Source organism: Takifugu flavidus, chromosome 20 (genome assembly GCF_003711565.1).
Source record: "Takifugu flavidus isolate HTHZ2018 chromosome 20, ASM371156v2, whole genome shotgun sequence".
NCBI lineage: Eukaryota > Metazoa > Chordata > Actinopteri > Tetraodontiformes > Tetraodontidae > Takifugu > Takifugu flavidus.
The window spans coordinates 9,425,283-9,448,636 of NC_079539.1; the positions used below are offsets into that span (position 1 = coordinate 9,425,283).

The 23,354-nt window shown below is 45.2% G+C and overlaps 2 protein-coding genes and 1 long non-coding RNA gene across 3 annotated transcripts; 1 reads left to right on the forward strand and 2 right to left on the reverse strand.

Moving 5' to 3' along the window:
- The first annotated feature begins 483 nt into the window (after window positions 1–483).
- Window positions 484–1,618, forward strand: LOC130517169 (uncharacterized). Its single transcript, XR_008947650.1, has 4 exons — window positions 484–560; window positions 751–1,386; window positions 1,458–1,486; window positions 1,565–1,618. It is a non-coding gene; the product is annotated as an uncharacterized LOC130517169 (long non-coding RNA).
- A 2,341-nt stretch (window positions 1,619–3,959) lies between these two features.
- bnip3lb (BCL2 interacting protein 3 like b) lies at window positions 3,960–12,524 on the reverse strand. Its single transcript, XM_057019854.1, has 6 exons — window positions 12,228–12,524; window positions 8,769–9,000; window positions 7,395–7,473; window positions 7,097–7,200; window positions 6,721–6,870; window positions 3,960–6,093 (listed from the first exon to the last, which is right to left on the reverse strand). The coding sequence occupies exons 1-6, from the start codon at window positions 12,280–12,282 to the stop codon at window positions 6,045–6,047; spliced, it is 669 nt and encodes a 222-aa protein (XP_056875834.1). The 5' UTR covers window positions 12,283–12,524; the 3' UTR covers window positions 3,960–6,044.
- Window positions 12,525–12,888: 364 nt separating this feature from the next.
- On the reverse strand, window positions 12,889–22,713 carry ppp2r2ab (protein phosphatase 2, regulatory subunit B, alpha b). The gene is made up of 10 exons (XM_057019851.1): window positions 22,421–22,713; window positions 20,730–20,798; window positions 18,923–19,020; window positions 18,662–18,827; window positions 18,358–18,470; window positions 16,902–17,079; window positions 16,484–16,648; window positions 16,190–16,359; window positions 15,472–15,563; window positions 12,889–14,376 (listed from the first exon to the last, which is right to left on the reverse strand). The coding sequence occupies exons 1-10, from the start codon at window positions 22,425–22,427 to the stop codon at window positions 14,097–14,099; spliced, it is 1,338 nt and encodes a 445-aa protein (XP_056875831.1). The 5' UTR covers window positions 22,428–22,713; the 3' UTR covers window positions 12,889–14,096.
- Window positions 22,714–23,354: the final 641 nt, after the last annotated feature.

Below are 23,354 nucleotides of genomic sequence, written 5' to 3' on the forward strand. Positions count from 1 at the left end.
TGTTTGAATTTCGTGCCATTTACTCAAGTAGACGGTCTTTAATCGGCTGTTGAATGGTGCATGGCGTGGTCATGGCGTGGTCATGGCGTGGCCATGGCGTGGTCATGGCGTGGCCATGGCGTGGCCATGGCGTGGTCATGGCGTGGCCATGGCGTGGCCATGGCGTGGTCACAGTCAATCAGCTGAGAATTGTAGGAACAAATGAAATAAACTGTAGACATGACGCACTGTCTGCAAACGTTTCACCTTTCACCCCCCTTCCCTTCCCCCACAGATGGAAATGCTCAAGAACAAACTCCCATATGGTTTAAACTATCTGAATGCGATTCCACGCCGTTGTGCTCAGAACTCATCTGTCTTTCAGCCAGACATGTTTGAACCAGACGCAGATGCAAACATCACATAAGTGGTTTGATAATGTTTTAAAACTGTGACTTTTCCAGACTGTTATTATTGGCAGAATGATGAAAGAAGACCATAATCTTAAAACGTAAAGTATCATCATGATAACATGGTCAATAACAGGTCCAGCCCACAGAGACGCCCTGTTAGCAAATTGTGTTTCTTTAAATGTAATTTGCACTGTGAGGTATGTTACAGACACAAAGATATCCTTTAATTCTTAGATTTGAGAACAACCGTCTATTCTGGGGAGTGAGAATACTCTCTAATATGAGTATTTGGAAGTGTTCTCAAAAATACGCTATTTCTTGTCAAAACTGAATCTTTAAACTCTTCTCTAAGAAACAGGTAATCACACAAAGTTCTATTTATGTTTTAGTCAGAACTGAGTGATTTCAGTAAAATGAAAAACCCAGGAGCATAAAAACATGAAAACTTACTTAACTGTGGACATCAAACTGAGAGCATCTCATTTTGATTATTAGTCCTAAAATATGCACAAATACAGCTGAGTTGTTTTGAAATAAATGAGAGTGATCAATGACAACAAGTAGCCAACCTCTAAAACACCGGTTGTTTCTGACTGACAGTACAACAGGCAAAACCTGTCCTGTCCCAAGTATCCATGGGAAACGTGCACTGAAAGCACGAGCAGACAGTTTCCATAACAACGCACTGGGCAGCAAATGACTGCTGCTATTTCCTCTACCAAAGGGCTGGTGGAGCTCCTGTGTGTGTGTGTGTGTGTGTGTGTGTGTGTGTGTGTGTGTGGTGTGTGTGTGTGTGTGTGTGTGTGTGTGTGTGTGTGTGTGCGTGGGTGTGTGTGTGTGTGTGTGGTGTGGTGTGTGTGTGTGTGTGCGTCCTTTGTATTTGCCACATTTTAAGTACCAAGATACTCATTATACTAACAAAGGGAGGGTTGAGACATGGTTTTAAGGTTGATTTTAGAAATGGGCTTAGGTTAGGGTGAGGGTGAGGGTGAGGGTGAGCATTAGGGTGAGGGTTAGGGTGAGGGTGAGGTGAGGGTGAGAGCTTAGGGTGAGGGTTAGGGTTAGGGTAGGGATAGGGTGAGGGTGAGCGTTAGGTTCAGGGTGAGGGTGAGGGTGAGAGTGAGAGTGAGGGTGAGGGTTAGGGTGAGGATTAGGGTGAGAGTGAGCGTTAGGGTGAGGGTGAGGGTGAGGGTGAGGGTTAGGGTGAGAGTGAGCGTTAGGGTGAGGGTGGGGGGAGGGTGAGGGTTAGGGTTGAGAGTGAGGAGCGTTGGTGAGGGTGTGGGTGAGGGTTAGGGTGAGGGTGAGGGTTAGGGCGCTGGAGAATGCATTACGTCCATGGAAGACCGCACACTATAAATACAAGTGTGTGTGAGAGACAGATTGAGAGGGGGGGGGGGGCAAGAGCGCAAGAGAGGGAGGGAGAGAGAGAGCAAGAGAGAGAGAGGGAGGGAGAGAGAGAGCATGAGAGGGAGGGAAAGAGAGCAAGAGAGAGAGAGGGAGGGAGAGAGCAAGCAAGAGAGAGAGAGGGAGGGAGAGAGAGAGACTAATGTTTAAATGTTAGATAATTAGAGGGGAAAGTTGGCAGCGTGCCTGATAAACAGTTGGAGGTGGCAGAGGAGGCGTCTGGTCTGTGGACAGGAAGGGCACGGCTCTGGCAGGCAGGAGCAGATGTAAGACAAGTGAGATCAGGCGCTTCCGCCACGCGCGCGTGTGTGTGTTGTGTGTGTGTGTGTGTGGTGTGTTTGGAAAAGCGGGGGTCTAATCTGCTCCTCCACAGGAAAACATCCATTTTACTTTTTTTTTTTTCATGAATGAACCTGATCATGACACCAGACTGGGATCTTCTAAAGAACTCTGAACACACTTCCAAAATAAAGTCTTTTAAAAGATGGGAAGAAGACAGTTTCATCGTTTTATTGTAGTTGATATGGCAATCTGTCTGAAGATCCTCTGGAGCTCTGCGATTGGCCAGAGAGCCAGCCTGTCCGTGTTGAGCCAGGGGTCTGTACTGTTTCTGTTTTATCAATAGATCACCAAGAACACCACACCGTATCTACTGAAACTGTAATGACAAGTCTATAAATTATATCCTAAAAATCATAAAGATAACACAAGCAAAACATCTAAAAATAACATGGGGGAAAAAAATACTTTTCAGTTTGTGCTCTCACCTAAAAGAAAGGGAGAGGAATATTTTCTATACAGTCGCCCACCACCAGAGGGCGCCCAGGACGCTTTAGCGTGTGGAGAACTCTGATGTTATTTTAACTTTCTGATTACAACATAGAAGCAGCTTCTACAGTCTCATCAGCTAAAGTCCGAAATGATTGTATCAGCTTCATAGACATACTTTTTTGTGGACCTACATTAATCATGAGTGATTTCATTTGAATTTGAATTCCCTCCAGCAATCGTCTCACGTCCCTCTGTGACATGTCAACCACATTAGACACGCCCCTTGGACACGCCCCTGTACTGTAAAAACAGCTGTTTTCAAGTGCAAAAACAGCAGCCAGAGGTGGAAATCTGGCACTTGTGCATGCTGAAATGGTCAGGGTGTTTTTAATCGCATGATTTTGGGCATTGACTGCCCAGGGCAATGTCGTCAGCAGCAGAGGGAGGGGCTTAGCATCATGCTGTGTCCGGATTGGCCAAGAGCAGGTGAGCTGAGATTCCATAAAAGGACGAATGGAGAACAGGAAGTGAAGGAGATCAGGTTGGATAGGACTGAACTGCTTACAATAGGAATAATGATATCATGCAGCTTGATTTTTAAACTTTATATGAGTTGTAAGAATCAGACATTTTATTCTGTTAGCATTTTCTAGCTATTTTTGAGTGGAAAACATTCACTGCTGCTGAAGTATTGCTTTATGGTGGTAGAATATCAAGTAGATCTATTCTGGTTTCAACAATGATGCCCTGATTTAAAGATAAGATCGAATTATATTAATGCAATCACATATTTTGTGATGAATATAGAAGAAATAATGTTTCTGTGAGTGAGGCTGCAGACGAGGACAGAGGGAAGCCGAGGCCTTCAGATCTCTGAACTAGTTCTAATCACTGGCGCCACATCCAGCAGGACCCCCTTACCCCCAGGTGACTGAACCAAACACAATAGCTCTAAATGACAGAAGCATTCTGATTCATTTTTAAGCATTTGTGGAGTGGCTGACTTATATACTGTAAATCGCATTTAAATATTTTGAGGTTCTGGCAGTTTTCTATTCTAATACCAGGTTTAGGGAATAAACCTCTGAAGCAAAATGCTTCTTAAGTTAGTATTACATTTTAAATCCAGGATGCAGTCGTTTCTCAGTTCTAAATGGGGGTTTAAACACAATTGACTCTTTAGTAGGAATTACCGGAATATTACTATTTGCACATTTGTCAGGTGCACATTAATTCAATAAAATATATACAGCATTTACTAAGCATACAATAGTAACCATCTCTGTTAACTTGGCTGAAAACCACTCACTTTATATAATTAATGAAGACCCCCCCCACCTACATTTTACTTGATAAGAAACATCAAGAATAACTGAATCAAAAGTCAGAAAGTGGCCTTATTCAGTCAACTTTAATGCCATGTTTTGAATGTTTTTACCAATGTGGTGGGAAAAGAGAAATTAAAGCAAATGCATCATTACAAGAACTACTGTTAGAGCGTCACAGTCCAAAGAAAATCACTTTCCACATGGTCATTCACATTGGGACCTCCTGTCAACCGAAGGGGGCCATTTTCACCCCCCTTCCCTGTGTGCAATCACAATCTTTTTCGCGACATAATGGAGAAAAAAGCGCCGACTCAAAACAAGACGAGGCACCTAAAAACACAGGCAGGCAGAGACGTCTAAACAAGAAGTACCCCAAATGGAGATAACAACAACAACAACAACAGAGCTGGTGCTTCATGACTCCATTAGAACAGGTCAAAAAAAAAAGAAGAAGAAAGGCAGCACCTCCTGAGTCGACCTGCTGGGTCAGGTCGTGATTCATGGAGAAGCTCGATGTGTTAAAGTCAGCAAGAAACCAGTAAAAGCACTGAAAACACCCTGCAGCACCTACAGCAACTTCAGTCTTTGATGGATGACAGATTTTAGATCCATTCTTCTACATGTCCTGCAAACATGTTTTCTTTATGTCTCCATCACACCTTTATACTTGGCTTGTGGCAAAATACTGGTGGAGTGTTATAAAAAAGGTTTTGATTCAATACACACAGTTTCAGTAGTCAAACCTTCTCCAAGCAAAGCTCACTAAAAAAGCCACTATCAAATCCTAATCTTTTAAGCTTTTTTTGGTGACAAAGTCTGAGTGATTTCAGAGCAGCTGGGACTAAACCTTTTCCACCTCATGGTACCAGTTTGATGTGCTTTGGCGTGTCACAGCAAAGGTTTGGTGCCAGATGCTTTATTCAACTGATGCTAGCTGTAGAATACGTCATAATTGTCAAATTTCTGCCTTCACACACCCTCTCGCGCTCTCCAATCAGCATAAGAATCTCATCAAAAGATTAAGTCTAACACTAGACTTTAGCTTTACTAAAGTGCCCATAATACAGGAGGACATGAGCTAATATCAACATTAGCCATGGAAGTGAAGGTTCCCTCACTCTTCTGGTTCAGTGGTCTTGCCGTCTTCAGCTGCTTTCTAAACATAATTTGTCCCCTCAGTCTGGAAAGAGTCAACTAGCGACAGATGTTTTTGCCACTCGTTGCCAAAAATATGAGTAGGAACTGCAAATATCTGTCATGGAATGACAATCGCGCCCCCTACAGTTACGGGAGCAGGTACTGGGACAGAGCAGAGGAGCCCAGACCCAGTCCTCGAGGGTGGCAGTCCAGCCGGGCTTTCTGTCCTACCATGCAGAAAAGGCTCTTACCAAAGAAAATGGGATCTCAGGTGAAACCCAGCTGGATAGAGCCCTCCCCCAGGACTGGGTCTGGGCACCCCGCGTGTTACGCTGACCCTTCATCCTCCGCCCAACCACAACATACCTCCAGCGTCCAAACACCCTGCTTTGCAGTTATTGTCACTCGGAGAAAAAATGTTTTCAAATGCAGACGGAAAAAGTCCTGGTTTGAAACCAAAATCTGAGTTATCTGGTCATGATGGCAACTTTTCATTTACACAACTTCCTCTTTAACCATCACAGCTGCGAAATAAATAACTAAAATAAGAGAAAAAGGCGACCTAAAGGAAAAACAGAAGGCAAGACCAATATCACTGCTGCAGCAGAGCTAAATTTCTGTCTGAGATGGAGATTCTCATGTAGGTGGCACAATCTGACAATCCCTTGTTGTCAGGTGATCAAAAGCGGCAGAGGTTTGGTTCAATGCTGTGACCCTCCCTGAAAACCCACCCCTTACAAACGCAGAGGAAAAGACAGCATGTTAATATTCTTAAAGGCTTATAGAAATGAGAGGGGGGGATGCAGAGAGGGGATTATTTACAGACAGCAGGAGCACAATCAAGAAAGAGGAGGGTGGGGGGAGTTCTCCTGAGAACGTGTCATAACTCAGGTGGGGGGGGGGGGGGGGCAGGCGGGGCAGAGGGAGGAAAGACAGGCATTCATCACAACGGCCAAAACTTTCTCCGACAACTGCTGGCCACTTCTCAGGCACTTTTTCTTCAGGATGGGGCTCAGAAAGAGCTGGCGGGGGGCGTGGTCAGCCTCTTTCCAATGTAGACTCTGTCGAGACAAGAGAGTATCAGCTGACCTGGCAAGTCTGATGGCAGCAGAGCTGAGCATCAGCGGGCTACTGTCATATTAGTCAAACTGAGATTATCTTAGAATTAAAGCTGCGCTCATGTGCGAGATTACTCTTCTCAGGCTCACTTCCCTATCATTAGTTTAACTTGTGTCTACTGGTGTGTGTTTAAGCCTTTGGTTGCAGCACCCCTGGCATAAATTAGTTATGCAGCAGGTTACCATGGCAATGTAGCTGAACCGGTCTTTCAGTACTTTCAGACCCTGAAGATCTGCTTAGCAGCATTAATCCGGTAGAGGCTGTTGAATTGGATTTAGAGAATCTTTGTTGTCATCAACAGATGAGAGTAATGAGGAAATCCACATAAACTGTATTAATTCTTCAGTACAGATTGTGAACATAGAAGCCTGCTGGGAGTGTACAGGCTCCATCTACAGCGATCACTGAACTCATATTTGCTGTACGACTCCCCCTGCTGGGCCTTATATGCAACTGACATTTTTAGTCAAATTAAACCTTCTGGTAGTTTATTCCTGTCTTTTACATCGATGCACTAAGCACAGGTGAGTTCCTAAGAGCTTCAGGTTTGTGTTCTGTGATTTTCTTACCCCAGGCCCAGCGCAAGAATGTGTGATAGCACCAATGAGGGGATGAAGACTTTGAGGAACTCAGCAGAGAAGATGCCTCCTTTCTTCATGGCGCCAGTCTTCCTCATGCTGAGCATCACAGAGCGACGAGGGTGGCGGAAATTAAACTCCCTGCGTGAAGCGCAGTGATACACCGTTACCAGGTGGCAGCTGCCAATCGCGCTGTGGCTGTTTCATTAGCTTATTGCTTCCAATAAAACCTTATGAGTCAATTTTGAGCATGAGGTTCGCAGCGATTGGCTGAACTAAACTCTACTTTTAACAAAATATTGAAAAATAGAAGGGTTACAGTTAGTTGCCCTGAAAAAGTGCTGATGCTTGCTGACTTGACACTTACTTGGGTGGGATGTTTTCTGGCCGACTGGACCAGTCAGCAACCCAATCGGCATCCTTCATCAAGATGTCCATGTCCCTCTCCTTGTCCACCACCTCCTCTTCTGACTAAAAAACACCCCACACACATTGATCATCAACATCCTACAGAAAAACACTATAATAGATTAAAGATTACTATGACAAAAGTCTGATTAATGAAATAAATTCATGGTATTCGAGAGCTGCCGGGTGGGGCGAAAGTTGCAATGTCCACACAGAAGCTCGGTCCCAGCAGTTGCCATGGCAACAGGCGGGCTTACTTGGCTGTCTCTTCTGCCTGCAACATCCACGTGAAAGATGAGCTGTCCCTCATCCTGGGGGCTGTGGGGCCGTGGTGGGCTGCAGATGGACACAGATGAGAGTCAGACATCTCAATTTTGACCACATGCCGGGGAAAAAAAAACTCACTCAAAATTCTTCCGATCCTGTCAAAGAGCCACTGCTGGTAAAATGTTGAACCCTGATCACAACTATGTGCTTAGAAGATATCAGCAAGTCACCATCACAACAGTGTTTTGGGTTAGGCTGTGTCAAAGCAGCTTATTTTGCCCTTAAGCCGTCCCTAAAAGCTTGTGTGGGTTTCATTTCCAGCATATTTGATTTGGCCCTTCGTTAAAAATGTATCGTTTTGGTGAAGCAGACAGCATTTTAATATTTGTCTTATCTGATATCACAACAGTTTTCAGTGTTGTATGGATGGAAAATTACCAGTAATAATGGAAAGTGCACCCCCCCCTTCCTAGAAAGACTTTTAGGAACTAAATAGGGAAAATGTGATAAATTTCATCAGCTGAAAATCCTGGAAGAAAATCCCCAATCAGGAATTAGCACGTCATCACGTGTCATGTTACACAGCTTTGGCCTTATTTGTGTGAGGCAGCATATGACTCCCCATGCTGGATTTTCTTGTTGTTTGTTTCAGCATGTGTTCACAGTAGATTCTAAAACTCTGAAGCAGCCAACAGTGTCAACAAGAAGGAGCACCGTCCAGCTGTTTCACGATCGTAAATGAAGTCCTGATAAACATCCTCGAGTGACTCAGAGACGGCTGACCGCCTGGCTCGCCCACTATCACCCGGGAGGAGAGAACACGCGCACCTGATGTAACCAAGTGTGGAAAGTTCACTGTTTCTTTCTTTATTTATCGGGGTGCCTTCAATTAAACATCTTTTCCCCCTAGATTAACTAGCACAATAATGGGAGTTGAAGAGAAACCAGTCATAGACGTGTGTTGTTCTTTTAGTTTAGATAAATATTTGGGCCTAAATTTTAATCCAACAGCTTTGTGGCAATATGCACTCTCAAGTATTATGGCGCTGGAAAGCTAGTTGACTAAATTGCAGTGACAACTTAATCACACAACACGGTTTAATCCCCGGCTTTTGTTCGGTGACACATAAGGCTGAACCTCACGTCACATTAGCTCAGGCCTCCTGGGTTTCAGAGACAATTGCAACAATGTCGAAGAAACAATGACTGAAATGGAGTCTGAGCTCTGCACTGAGAGGAGCTCAGACTGTTCAGATTCAGGGTGTGAGCTCAGATGTTGCCCCGCTCGGCCAAAAACAGGCTCATTCATCCACAGGTTATTTTTGACCTGTGTCGAGGTGGAGCAGACAGTAGCCGACTCCTACCTGTCGCAGGACGAGTTGCTGCGGCTCGACTCGTGCTGAGCGTCCAGCAGGATCTTCTCCATGTCTCCATTGTGGATTGAGGATGATGAAGGAACGTGCTCCAGGCCCCCGACCATGGCCTCCTCTTCCTCAACCTGAGGCAGGGGTAGCAGGACAGCAGCAGGGCCAGTCGTGGAGGTGGACTGGACCGATCCAGCTGCGCCTCTGTTCATCTCTAACTCCACCCAGGAACCTGAACCAGACAAGCAAAAAAGTCTTAATAGTTGTAAATGCTTAACAAAATTATTTCAAAATGAATTGGTTCAACGTGTCAGGATTTCAGGAGAGTGAAATCATCATATTGGTGCAACACAGTGAAAAATTCCAGACCCTCAAATACCAGCTTACTCAGACCACGGCTAGGAAAAGCCTCACACTGCAAAAGTGGAGCAGAAAGTTTGGATGACATTTAATTATGGCCTACACTGACTGCTACAACAGAAGACGTTGCCTTTAATCGAATGTTGAGCTGGATTTAGGTGCAGCTGGACAGTTATCAGTGTTCTCCCGTTAAGTCGTGCAAAGCTAAAAAATCCAATATTATCTATATGCTTCTCAAGAACAGCCTCCAGTCCTCTTGGGTATGCTATAAACCTAGACTGTGCCATTCTTCTCTGGAGATCCTTTCAGATGTGGGGGGGATTCTAAGTGGACAGGACATAGAGGTCGATGGGTATTTTTCATATCAGGGCTCTGGCTGGTTCACTCAAGGACGCTCATTGACTCCTCTCCTGTGCTGTTTTGGATGTGTGTTAGGGTCTTTGCCTTGTTAGCTAGGTTTGAGGACCTGAGCACTAACACCCCCACATCATGTCCGTCCCGCCACCACGATGCATCGATGGGAGGCCAAAAATGTAATCTTGTTTTGAATTACATCAGAGAATTGTGTTTCTCACAAGAGGGCACTTTAGCTGCTTCCCTGCATCTTTCACTGATGAGAGGCTTTGGTCTGGACAAACTTGGCCTTGGGGAACCTTCTTCCACCTGTACGGAGGAACTCTGGTGCTCAGTGACCTTTGGGTTCTTGATCACACCTCTTACAGAGAGCCTTCTCCCTCCAGGTACCTCAGTTTGGTCAGACAGGCAGACCTTCGCACAATCTGAGCTTGTGTTTCTTTCCACCGATGTGTGTAATGAGCCACGAGGCCTAACGTAGACAGGCGTGTTGCTTAGCAAATCACTACGGTAGAGAAACCTCTCAAAGGTGATGGAGGCAAAAAGGAAGGTCCACAGAGCCACAGTGCAAGTGTCATAGCGGAGGGTCTTCAAACTCATGGAACAACATATCCAACATTCGGCTTTTACCTCATCAGTATTTAGCGATCCACTCGAGCCGGCATCATCCTCAGTACTCTCAAGTGTGCTTAATCCTCCTCCATAAAGTTACACAAGGCAACGGTGTTTAAATAAGGAATGTTTTCCAAAAAATATTGGCTGCTGTGTTGATTCAAGTCACCATGAAACAGCAAAAAGAGAAAACCCAACAATTATCACAGAAACAAGTTGTACCTGTGTTTTTGTGATACATTGTTGTGATGGGTGCAGTGGAAAATCCAGATTTTTAATAATAACCGAAACAAGAAGGGTCGTTATTAGGCACCCCCAGAGAGACCCACAGCCGGGTGGGTGTAATTTCACTTATCAGCGTTCTGTTAATCCCAAACCAGGAGGCCAGAAGTTTGGCTGATGGCTCGGCAAACATCACTAAGGACATGGACCACGAGTGACTTAATAAAAGCTGTTTGCTCACAAGAATACAGAAATAGACAGAGGCCGAAAACGCTTTCCTCATCCTAAACTGACACGACAAAGGGCCGAGGTAGTAAAGTAGTTCAGGGCTCAAGGGTCTATTTACTGCTATACAATGAAAAGGCAGTAAATACCTGCCTATGCATGCTGTGATTTATGATGCTGTTTGGACATACAGTAAGCTCTGGTGTGCACAGAACGCAAGAGTTGGGTTACAGATATTAGCGAGAAAGCAGCCGAGCCTGAGCGGCATGGTAAAAACAGCTATGCCGTTTATGCAGGTAGAAAACACCTCGTCAAATCAACAGCCGGTAAACACAGAGTTCAACTGCGCTTTAGGGGTCAGGCCAGTGATGGGTTCAGTTATTCCAACTCGATTCAATTGATATACCCCTCCCCCTCTTAAAGAAGCCTAGAGTCAGCACTGGTCTGACAGATTACACAGTGGACTGAGCCAAGCTGGACCCAACACAGGACCACACCACCAACACTCCTGAACATTCGGCCCCCGGTTATAGTCGTGGGGCTTTAGGAGTGAGCAGCTATGATCCGACTCCATTGATGCTTACAGCCTGTTGGGGAAGAGAGGGGTCATAGAGGGGATCTGGGGTATTAGATGAGATGTTTATGACTGATGTGACAGCTCCAGAAATAACAGTGTCTGATAACACAGCTGGCATCTCCTAAGAAAGGTTCTGCTGTCAACGTTTGCTGTTGTTGTATGGAAGTGTTGGTTCTTTTTAAAGGGTTTTCACATCATCACTGTCCAAATCCTCTTTTAATCGCCCCCAACTGTGATAATACTCAAACATGGGTGCCTGGCAGATATTTAGATCTTAAAATTTCAGGAAAAAAAACCCCATTGGTACCCAGTAAAACCTTTGCTCAACTATAAAGGACAACTTCTAAAAGCATCATATTTACTTTAAAAAGATTTTTATGGTTGATTTCTGCCCCAGTTGTGCTACTAAACACCCCACCCAGCCGCGTTCCGAGTCTGCTGTGCAATGCAACACTTTCTCCAGTTTACTCACGTCTAAAACGTCTGTCCAGTGTCACTGGCCATAAATAGCACGCAAAGTCATGGCCTCCCATAGTGTGGTAAAACATAAACCACGGACTGGCCCCTGAGAATAAACACGGCTTTGTTTGCCCCTCTAATGTAAGGAAAAAAGGTCTTTGCCTATTCTATTTCATCTATTGAATGTCCATCCAATACATTATCTCACACTTATGAAGTGATAATCCTGCAGAATTATGCTCCGTTGGAGCGGTCAACATACGAACGAAAGAGCCATTTTTATATTTGCCTTGAATAAGACTTAACAAGACCACCAAGTAATAAGGTGTCAGTTTGTCTTCACCGATTTTTGCCCATTCTTGACTTCTTCCATTTCGTCTTGTTGACAAGCCTTTGGCCCGCCTCCTCCCCTCCGCTCGAATCGCTCATTAGCTAAATTACCTGTCAATCAAAGGTGCGGATACGCGATTGGCGCGACTCGTGTCGCTAAACACAACTTACTTCCTCTAAAAAATGTAGCTTCACGATGGAAAAAAAAAACCGCCCAGAATCGACAACCATAACATAACAATAAAACGTGAAAGAGGCGATAGTCATACAATTTTCTAGAAAGAGTGCAACTACAATCAACTGGGTAATATTTACCGTACCGTTTAGCCCGGCGTCTCCATTGTTGTCTGTAGTACTGTTAGCAGCCTCGGACATTATTGTGTCTAGTGAGCTAAGTGGGTTGCATAAAAGGCTAGTCTAGTGCAAAACGTGCACTAGTCTATCTGCACACATTCAGGCGTGCGACACCTCAAATAACTAGTCTCTTCACAGCGGTTGTTCCAATTGAAACTGAAATTAAGCGGAGCTGCGGCTTGTTTACCGTCCTCTAGCTAATCTGGAAGCGCCAGCCGCGAGCTGTGCTGGACCCCCGCCCGCGTGAGCTGGACGATCACGTCACCGTCCCAATGATAAACAAACCGGAGCGGAAGTCCAATCACGCAACGTGATAAAAACACAGCCGTGCGGGGGTGATCGGCTTTGGAGCCGACACAGAAGCGACTTCAGCGCGGTTCAGTTCGGCCACGTGTAACCGCGATCATAAGGAGGTTGGCGAGCGAAAGGCGGTGACTGTTGGGTTCGGTTGTGTTGCTGAAGCACAGAGGCAACGACTTAAAAACGGGCTCCTCCATCTGCAGGCACTCGAATTTGTGACATCTGCTGTTCTAGCAACCTTCTAAATGATGTAACCTTCGGGGTCAAAGTCAGCAGGTAGCAGCAAGAGCACAATGTTCCCATCAAACCATGAGACCATGACAGAGCTGCAAAAAGTAGTTCCTTTATTGTCTTCACTGTCATAGATTAAAACTGTATTTATACATTACTGGAGGCATCAATATAGTCTGGACTGGACCACATTTTAAACATGTCGTGGAGATAACTGCAAACCTTTGTGAAGCTTATTGAACCACAACACACAGTAGTACTTATTTATATCTGCAGTAGTTCATACACTTAAAGATGTAATTGACATAATGCCTCAAATAATGTACTTCCCCCCCCTGCATTATAACACATCCACATACTAGTTGGTAGAAAATAAGAAGTCCAGTGTCTAATCCGGTTCAGTTCAGCGTTGAGGCTGCATTTAGGCTGTGGGAGGACAATAATTCAGGTAATTCCTAAACATGTATATGATCCAGCTTCATTTCACAAAATAGGACAGAACAATTTCTGGTGACATTTGAACTCTCTTTAATATAAATATGACAATCATAATTATTATCTTTGAATAGGCTATCTCTTATACCTGACTATTGCTATACAGGAAGGAAGAAGAACCAAAGCAGAGATGTGAGATCCAAATTTAAAAAAAAAAAACAGTTCCTCAATAGTCTGCCCACCCAAGGTCTGGGGCATGTTAATAATGAGTGGGGCCAGTGTGCGTGTGTAAAAAAACCAAACTGTGTACATTGGTGAACGTCCAGTGTGCTTGTGATTTAAGGGGGAGACATGTGAACAGACTCACTATGACAGTATAACAGATGAATTAAAAAAAAAAAGGTGTACACACAAAATACCTGTTTTCTTGCAAAAATGAACACTTGAATGGCACCGGACAATAATGAAACCTACTTTTGTATTTTCTACCACAGAGCCATTGGGGAAAGTTATAAAAATAAGTGTGTCTGTATTTTTCAGTTTAAGGAAGCTAACTTGGTTTACCCCAGTTTACCCAAGGCAAGAGAATGGACCATTGGGTGACAAAAATAAGGAGTGGGAGGAATTGGCACGACACTTAAACGACAAGGCGGGTGTTACTCTGCCACAGACGGGTTGACGATGGGCCAGAGTAAGGCTTCCTCTGTCCACACCCAGAACAAAGTGGCAAAGACTGGTCACCCAGAACTGACGGACAGGGATGCCGTTCTAAACGGCGTTACCACAGATCGGCCTGGGTAAGGCTGTGACGCTTGGGGTGGGACGTGTCAAGCCGCCCACGCCAGATCCCACAGGAGCTCACCCTGGAATTAGTTCACTTTATCCTGGAATATGTAGAGGTTGTTGGTTGTTGCGACTGCGATGATGTTGTCCTGGGGGTGCCACGCAGTGTGAAGGATCTTCTTGTTGAAGTCCAAACTGTCCACGCTGATTTCGTCCTTCTTGCGCTTGCCGCCTGCGGACACTTTGCGGGGCTTTAGGACTTGCATGGGCTTGCTGTTTTCTCGGGAAGCTTCCAAAGTTAAATCCCGCCTTTGGCTTCGGTCAAACATGCGGAAGAAGTTGTTGTATGAGCCGGTCATCACCACGCTGAGGGGAGGAAGAATCAGTGTGAAAGCTCTTCCCAAGTACAGTGTTTGCAATAAATGTTGTTGTTCTGCTTGTCAATTACCGTAATTCCCGGACTATAAGCCGCTACTTTTTTCCTACACGTTAAACACTGCGGCTTATTCTACGCTGCTTATGGGTTTTTTTTCGTGGCGCACTATCACAACTATTGTGAATCAGTCATTTTTACTAACCCTCATCAACGTGGAAAATACTAGAAGAAAAGCATATGATGCGACGTTTAAGTTAAAGCGATCACTCTGGCGGTCAAAGAAGGAAATCGAGCTGCCGCGCGTAATCTTGGCATTATGGTAATCAATGGCGAGAAGGTGGAGACGCCAGCCTGAAGAACTGATCCAAAGCAAAAAGACAAAAGCTTTTAGACGTAAACATTGCAGGTGGCCCGAGCTTGAAAACGTTCTGGAAGACTGGGTCAACACAGAGAGCAGGCGGCCGCGGTGTTTCCGCTGTACAAACCAGACGGAAGGCAAAAGCAATCGCCACCGCCATGAAAATAGAAGATTTTAGAGGTGGGCCATCGGGGAGGTTTAGATTGTTCATTGTTTGAGTAAAAAAGCATAAACAACGTAATTTGTGTGTAGCTGATACAAACGTATATTTCACGGTAGCTGCATTACAGACACCGTTAGAAAAAAAAACATTTACCGGTAGAATATATTTGTTTATGTTGCTAAGCGGATTAAAAGAAAAGTTAAAAAATCCCGACGTGATAAAAATTGGATTTAAGGTCTCTGTATAAACATACAAGTGAAAAGAGTAGCTGTTGTTTCTTACCTGTCTGTCACTCGTCAGTGACGTCTCTTACGGTAATAAAAACATACCGGTACTGAATGTTTTTGATCTAATTTTTCATATTACTACGTGGGATACCTGCGGCTTAAAATCCGGTGCGGTTTGTATAAGTAGAAAATTGATTTTCTTTCTAAAATTAGATTATGCGGCTTATAATCAGGTGTGCTCTATAGTCCGGACATTAGGGTAGATGCTGTAACCATTAGACTGACATTCAATCATGTGATCGTACTAAAGGAACGTGTTACATCATTATATTGGTACCTGTCATTGCCATTCCAGCAGCACTCAAACTTGTCAAAAATGCAGTCGTTCTCATAGAGTGAGCACAGCTTACTCCTCAGGTACTCGTGGACCTGGACGGGTCAGATTGAAAGAGGTTCAGACTTAAACCCACACAAAAGCAAACAACCTGAATTTCCCTTCAGCCAGCAACTTTAAAAATGTCGCCACCTAGTGGTTCACGTCTGAATTGACGAGGAGTTGAACCATGCAGGTTAGATGTGAAGCTAAACACCCATTTTTAGCAAAAAAAAAAAAAAAATCATCTCGTCTCTGTGGTCTGAATATTAAAGATGGTATTAAACCACACTATATAGTGACTAGAATACTGAAGTCACAAAAGCTACCAAAGGCTAAATATATTGGACCTCACCAGTGGAGAACTTATCTCTTCTGAACACATTTCCTCACAGGAACAATTGCACAAAAACGAAGTGGTGTCAAAAGATAAATGTTCGTTTACATCTGCTGCTTTGCCCCAATTTGAGCCTGCTTAAATATTAGGAATAACTTTAATATCGTGGTTAGACATCCGAACAGTTGAAGCTACATGAAGCCTCAGTTACTCCCTCAAGGGTTCTAAAAACGAATAAATTTGATGATGAGAATTATGCTGCTGAACATCTTGGCACTGGAATTCTACAGTTTTCTGCTGAATCTCATGGAGCTTTTGGATTTTCTGCCATTCAATGCGACTCACCTGATAGGTCTCCACTGGTCTGTTCTCCATATTTAAATCCCAAATCTTTACAGACAAGTAGTCTCTGGTCATCATATAGCGTCCGTTGTGACTGAACTTGACATCTGAGATGGAGGATATGATCTCAGAGAAGAACGAGCGATTGCTGGGATCTTCTGGCTCCTCGAAGACTAAAGTGAACGAGCGGGAAAAAGAAAACACGTATAGTATAAAGACATGAAATTCAGTTTCCAATCAGTTCCTGTTGTCATTTAGTAGCGGAGGCAACGTCAAATCTGACTGAAGGACTCTCACGTTTGGAGTGTTGGTCGCACAGCGCGGAACTCCTCATGTCACACAGACGGATGGTTCCTTTGCTGCTGCTGTACACAAAGGTGTTACACTGGTATGGATGGAACTCTGCTGCTGTGATCACCTCCGTTAGCTCCTCCATGTTGGCAGGCTTGATGTCAACAATGTCTGATTGTCAAACAAGTTAAAGGAGAACTGAAGGCTTAAAGTGAGAAATAACCAGCAGCCTGGGGGCTAAAACAAAACCAGGGAGCCAATAAGCATGCAGTATGCTGAGGCTACTGTTTTAGCCACGCCAAGACATCAGACTGATGGTGCACAACCCCAAAACCCAATATATTAGTAGGCCAAAACAATGTGAGTGCGAGGAGACGCTGCTTCTCAGGGCTGGGGGGGGGTGGTCAAGCGTATTCAAGGATACTGAAGCTGCGGTCGGTGATCTCCAGGTGCCAAAGGTTGATGCGGAGGTCGTCTGCAGACAGATACGTCTCGTTGTCGCTGTTGACCGAGACGGAGTTGATGTGGTAGGTGTGAGCGTTGGCAAACACCCTCCTGGGACTGGCTTCCACCATCAGGTCCATGGGTATTAACACCGGCACCTGAGATCAGGCAGAAATAGGGCAGCGTTTAATCCCTTTAAATGCCCAAATTAATTCCAAAGCTTTTGCATTTTTTAATTCATCAAAAAGCCCCACAGCTTTTAAATTCCCCAGCAACTTTTACAACAAGAGACAAACAGTTTTACTCCTTTAAACCGGTGTGCTTGGGGAGAATAAGTGTATAATCACACCCAGGGGGAATCATTTAAACATCCTTAAAAGCTAAACTGCAGTCGTTTGCGTTTGTAACCGAGAGCTCGTCGACATTTCTGCCCCAGAGGGAAGATTCCTGTGACAGAGCCTCACCAGTAGTTCAGGGAGCAGCTGCACTAATCTTTGCCGTTAACGGCACAAAGGAAGTTAAACCAGCCGTCCTGGAAGATTTCCATGACAGCTGAAGAAAGCTTTGTGCTCATGGAGAGGTTGGAAATAAAGGGACTGTTACAAGTTAGACACAATTGTTTAAACTGTTCAAATGATTTAAGGCTCAGCTGTTTAAAGTCTGCAGACGCCACCAGACCTCTCCTGACCGTCTGCTCGTCTCCACGCTGTTCAGGCGTCCGAGGTTCACCTCCATGAGTCCTTTCTCTTATTCTTTTCATTGGCTTTAGAGTTTAAATAGTCCCCGACTGCTAATGAGCAGGATACGTGTTGGAAAATGACACAAGCAATTTCCCTCGGTTGTTATTAGCGTATAATAAACAGATGACAGCAGAAGGAAGGAAAAACCAAGATTAAACAGTGAATTCAGCTTCTCCAAACACAGACTGGATCTTTATGGTTAAAATGATGAATATAAAGTTTCCTCAACTAACTGAAGAACCATTTTGCCAGCAGGATTATTTATGATCTGGCGTGAACCAAGCGTGCCAGGTTAACCCTTCATAGGCCGCACGTGAAACACCAGGAAACGGGAAGGTAAAGTTTCAATCACGCCAGGACCAGACGGCGCTCATTGCTGCCATTACAGGATGTCGTCTGGGAAATCTGGGGTGTTTATACCTCGGGGGATGGGGGGGGTTGTTCTGGACATGAACAGGGGTTACAGAGCACGACCATCTGCCCAGTTCTGGTGATTTCTGCATTATTTCCCTCAATCAGGGCCTGTGGCACATTTTAGCTCACAGCAGGATGGAGGTATGTGTCTCTCCTGATGGAGAAGAACAAACTGTACATGGATCAAATAAACATTTAGACTATTTCCAGTTCTGTGTGGAAACCCTAGCAGGGCCCGGTAATCCCCACCTCCTAAAATACACATGTGACTGGAGGACTGACCCGCAGGGATGTGATGTTGTTGGGGTCTTTGTAGCGTCCATCCTCCTCCTTCAGGTTGTAGCCCTCGGGTCTCTTATCCCGCTCACTGATTTTCCACAGCTTGATGGTTTTATCTGTTGAAGGATTGAGAAATATAGAAACGATGCTTCAGGTTTAGGTGCGAAGAACAGCCGACAACACCACAGCCATCACTTGATGATCACATGGGTGTTGGTTATCAGAAAAATGTAGACATCTCCTACGTTTATTGGCTTAAACACTTGACTGTGACTCATGTGACCACAGGAATCAGCAAGAAACTCACCATTAGTTGATAACAAGAACTGAGCAGCGTTCTTCTGAGGAAGCCAGCGGATCTTGTTGATCTTTTCTTCTATTTCTAAACTCTTTAAGTAGTCAAACTCGGGCTCGTGGCTCTGGAAAGTGCTGTAAACGTTGTATTCGCTCCGGAACTGAGGCTGATTCTTGTTCTGTGGACAGAATTAGACAGTGGCGATTGCTTCCAAGCTGGCTCTAATCACAGAGAAGCTACGGTCACATTTAGTCGGCTGACTGGCGCCTGTACCTCTATTTCCTGCTGGAAAATGACCACGCGCCCCCCCTTGTCTCCAGTGGCCAACAGCTCCCCGGTGTGATTGAACTCCACGGTTGATATGATGTCGGCTGCAAGCGCACAAACAAAACATGTCAAGAGCAAGTCGGGCCTCTAAAATGCATCCAGCAGCAACTGCGCCTCAGAAGAGCTGGAATGGAGGAGTGTGAGGATGAAGGTGGCCACAAACGCCAGGCGCTTGAGTTCAACGCCAGCTCAAACCCTTCAGTTTGGGTTTTCACCATGAGCCTGCAAAAACCTGCACATGATTTCCAATAGAGGAGGACAGTTATCATCCTACTTCCTGGTTTAGGTGTGGGTTGAATGGATCGATGGTGACGTTAAAAAAAAGAAGCTAAAACAGGAAAGACATCTGGGATGTGCTGGCAGTGTGTCCGGAAAAGCCTGAGAATCCATCTGATAAGATGAATGAACCCAGTGACACTTACAACACAGGATGGGGCCGATTTCTCTCATCTGGCCAGAGAAGCACAAAGATGACAGCGAGTGGAAAATGTCCAGTAACCCAGCCCCCCCCCTCCTTTTTTCTCTCCCACATGCTGCATTTCTCCAGTAGCAATAGGCTGCTCTCCCTCTCTTCTCTCTTGCTTAACTCTTTGTATTCCACTGGAGCAGAAACACAATGCAGCAGGGGGTGGGGGGGGGCTTCTTTTTGTGAATGATGCTGCCTGGGGCCACGTGTGTGGGGGCCAACACTCCTCAACTAGAGGATGTTTACGGGCGGAGCAGTGGAAGTGATGCGTTTACTTGCAGTCAGCCATCACTGACATCGTGTGGAACCCTGAACCCAAGCCTGGTCGTAACCCCCGCCCCCCCCCCCAATAATGCAGACACACATTTGCCGTTACTGTGAGCGTTTTCCCGATGTATCGGCGCAGGAGTGCGCTCGACGGAAATAGACTAAAACATGAGTGAATGCAGCAGAGGATGAACTCACCGACACAGATGAGTCACGGTTAAACTCAAGAACTGCAGCAAAAAATAGGCTTTGATTAAGGCTGTGTGTGTGAGTGTGTGTGTGTGTGAGTGTGTGTGTGTGTGTTATTAGATTATGTGTGATCTGCAGGGCACAAGAGCACCTTTCAGAGTCAGGTAGCATCTTCTAAAAATGGCTATTTTTGAATATTTGTGGCAACGGTAGCACAGTCGTCTCCACACCAGCCAATCACACAACTGTTACCTGCAGATTATTCCATTTCACACCCCCCCAGGTGTCTAAAAACAACCCCATCAGTCTTCATGCTGCTGTGCTCCCCAGCACGTGTAAACTTGGGCAGTGAATTAAAGAGGCGCTCCTTTTAAGACAGAATCGCGCCGCAGCAACACGCAGGGGTCGCAATAGGAGCCAGATGTTCAGATGTTTGCAGTGTAGCACGCATCCGATCTGCAGGAGTGCATAATTATTTGGACAGCTACGCGTCACCGTAGCTGATTTAAAACTCATTCATTTGGGACTTTCAGCCTTTAAAGGGGTAAAAACCTTACAGACTTTTAACTTTGGTTTTTCCTCTTTTTTTCTAAATTGTGTTTCACAACTAATTTACAAGAACACCTCATCTTTGTTATTCCAAAAAACAAAAAAAGTGCCATATTATTTTATACGAGTGGTCATTGTGTCATCACAAAACATCTTTGAAGGATTCTCTCTTTTTAGGAATGCAAAAAAACTCAACAACTGTCTTTTTAGCAGGTGATGCTGCAACTGAAGAGGTCAATCATGGGACCTGTTTGATGCTCGTTAACCTTTCTGAGCTCTTACCTTCGGCAACATCGTCATCGATGGCTCCTTTAACCTGAGAGAAGCACCACTGCATGTCACCTCCAGGTCCTGCAAAGATGAAGGAAGGAGAAAAATAAAGAAAAGTGCAGGTTTACAGGGTCCGATATGTCAACGCGCTGCTCCCCGACCTTTAACGCAACAGTCCTGACCCACTTTTGGAAGCGGATGAACATAAACAGCCCAAGCTAAACACAAGAATAAGTCCTGATTCATGACATCTGGTGTTTTCAGCCACACGGCGTTCTCGCCTCATCTGCTCCAACACTCGATGTCCACCTGCAGAAGCTCCCGATCGCATCGCGTCCTAGTGTTGCGTCACGTTAATAACCTTCCCCACTTGTAGCTTTTTGCATAGTTCCATTTTAAGCTTCCGTCATCCACCTGGGAGGGGAACCGAGGAGGTATGGGGCCTAAATCCACAGCAGGAAATGCAGATATTTGTGTCCACACCCTCTCTCTCATGCATCCGAGAGGCTCGTGCACCACTGGGAGCATCACGGGATGCTGTGACTTCAACAGGTTCACCTGGGGTTGCTTTCTGAATCCTGCATATTTGCACAGATACTCATGAACCTGCTCCAGAATGAGAACTGGTCTGGTTTGTCGGTAACGGCTCCCCTAGAACAATCAAGGGCAGTTATGAGTCACGGCGGCTCCACGTACACCCAGGGTTTTTGGAATGAACATAAGCTAGAGGATAATGCAATGACGGGGCTGGTCCTGGCTGGGACATTAAACTGTGAAAGTCCATTATTTTCAACATAATCTGTCGTTTATAACATCAAACATTCAAATTATAACATCAGGTCGACAAGCGGATGTTGCGCAATCCCCCCGGCGAGAGAATAGCGCCACTTCCCCACCCGAAATAGCCAAATATTTGCCCTATTATTCATGCCATTAATCCAAAAGGAACGAATAATACCACTGCATTACAGAAAATTCGCATCGGTGTTTTAATATGAAATTGAATGAACAATGAACAAATGAATGAACTGCCAGATGCTAATATAGATCCACGCACAGCGATAGTTGGGTGTTTGATATTTTCCATTTTAGAATTACAAACTTGCTGCTCGGATCCGATAATCATACCTGAGGGAAAATGCATGAGGATATATTTGACAACTTGGACAAAACCCAGCAGGCCCGAGGAACTGGCGTTAGCCTGCATGTGGGCAATGTCAAAGTTTGAGCTAACGTTAGTTAGCCTCGTTTGACAAGCCAGCCACGGCATGCTAACCATGTCCGGGTTGACTTAAGCAGATTTTACTGCTGCAGTTGGTTCTTCCCGTTTCATAATATCCGCAGATGTATCCGTTTCTGTACTGTGCACACATCTGAGAAGCAGCCAATACGGCTAAGTCAATTAATATCGCCTATAGCTCTGTTTGGCTAACCCAGTATGTAGGCTAGTCCCGGGCCGGTGATAATGGTAAACAGCTATTGCTTTCTAGCAGCAAGAGGCTAGTGTGCAAGCTAGCATCAGCCGGTACATTGTCACTCGGGAGAGCACGCTGGCTAACGTTAGCACTTGCTACGCTGCGCTAGCTCCCCACCGTTAGCAAGCCAGGCTTCGGTTGGCGAAACGATTCAAACGGAGCAGAGAGTCCCCTGGAACTCCGAGGCGTCGTCCGGAGATGCTCGGGTAAAGCCCCGCGGTTCCTTACCTGCCATGACGAGCCAGCCCGTGGAGCTCTCCTCAGTCAGTCACGATCCTGCTTCCCACTCCCACGCGTTGCTTTGTGGGAGCTCAACTTCTCTTCTTCTTCTTCGTCCTCGTCTTCTTCTTCGAATGAATCTGCGCTTCCTGCGCAAACCTCGATGCCGGGAGTTGAACGACGGGGGTTTTAGTAGTTCTCCCGACGGTGCCGCTCCTCTCCGAGGGTGACTCGCTGAAGCCCCGTGCGTCCTGCAACGCACGCCACGGTTGCTGGTTCCCCTCCCCTCCGCTCCGCAGCCTTTTCTCCTCTGTCTGTGCCGGAGCCAAAAGGCGCACACGGCGAGAAAAAGGCGCGCACATCACTGACAATTCCTTCAATAAATAACAAACTACACAGCACATGCCGAGTGAAAGAACTCCGGAACGAACTTTGGCAACGGGCGGGTTATTTTCTGGTCATTTAAGCTGCAATTAGGCGGGTTTTTAGACACAATTGTGGGTAAAGTAGCAAATTAATAGTTGAGTTCGTGAATATTTCCCTCTATTGGCACACCTATCTGCTGAGATGTGGACTCTGGATATCCGCGCACCCTGGCTGAATCGTGGCATAAAATCATTTAATATTAATTAATTGGTGTCTATATGTGACCCTGAATTAATGCTCCAGGCCCAGACTGGTCCAATAATCCCCAGTGATGAGGGCTTAAAACATTATATAAGGCTGAGACGGACTCTTCAACAGCATGAAAGCACACGTGGGTTTTATGTGCGCTTTTAAATACTCGCATTGATTAATAAGACAGTAATTACGGCAAATTAATCAATAAATGGAGGAATATCGCCTTTATTCAGTTTATTTCTGAGTTACAAACAACCTATAGATAGATAGATAGATAGATAGATAGATAGATAGATAGATAGATAGATAGATAGATAGATAG

Excerpts from the sequence above, each read along its gene's own strand:
- bnip3lb (XM_057019854.1), bottom strand. The coding sequence starts at position 12,282 with ATGTCCGAGGCTGCTAACAGTACTACAGACAACAATGGAGACGCCGGG. Across the intron at positions 7,474-8,768 it reads AGCAACTCGTCCTGCGACAG|CCCACCACGGCCCCACAGCC; the intron begins GTAGGAGTCGGC and ends GTCCATCTGCAG. Across the intron at positions 6,871-7,096 it reads CCAGAAAACATCCCACCCAA|GGAGTTTAATTTCCGCCACC; the intron begins GTAAGTGTCAAG and ends CGCTTCACGCAG.
- ppp2r2ab (XM_057019851.1), bottom strand. Across the intron at positions 19,021-20,729 it reads CGATGACGATGTTGCCGAAG|CCGACATCATATCAACCGTG; the intron begins GTAAGAGCTCAG and ends GTGCGCTTGCAG. Across the intron at positions 16,649-16,901 it reads GATCACCGACCGCAGCTTCA|ACATTGTTGACATCAAGCCT; the intron begins GTATCCTTGAAT and ends TTTGACAATCAG.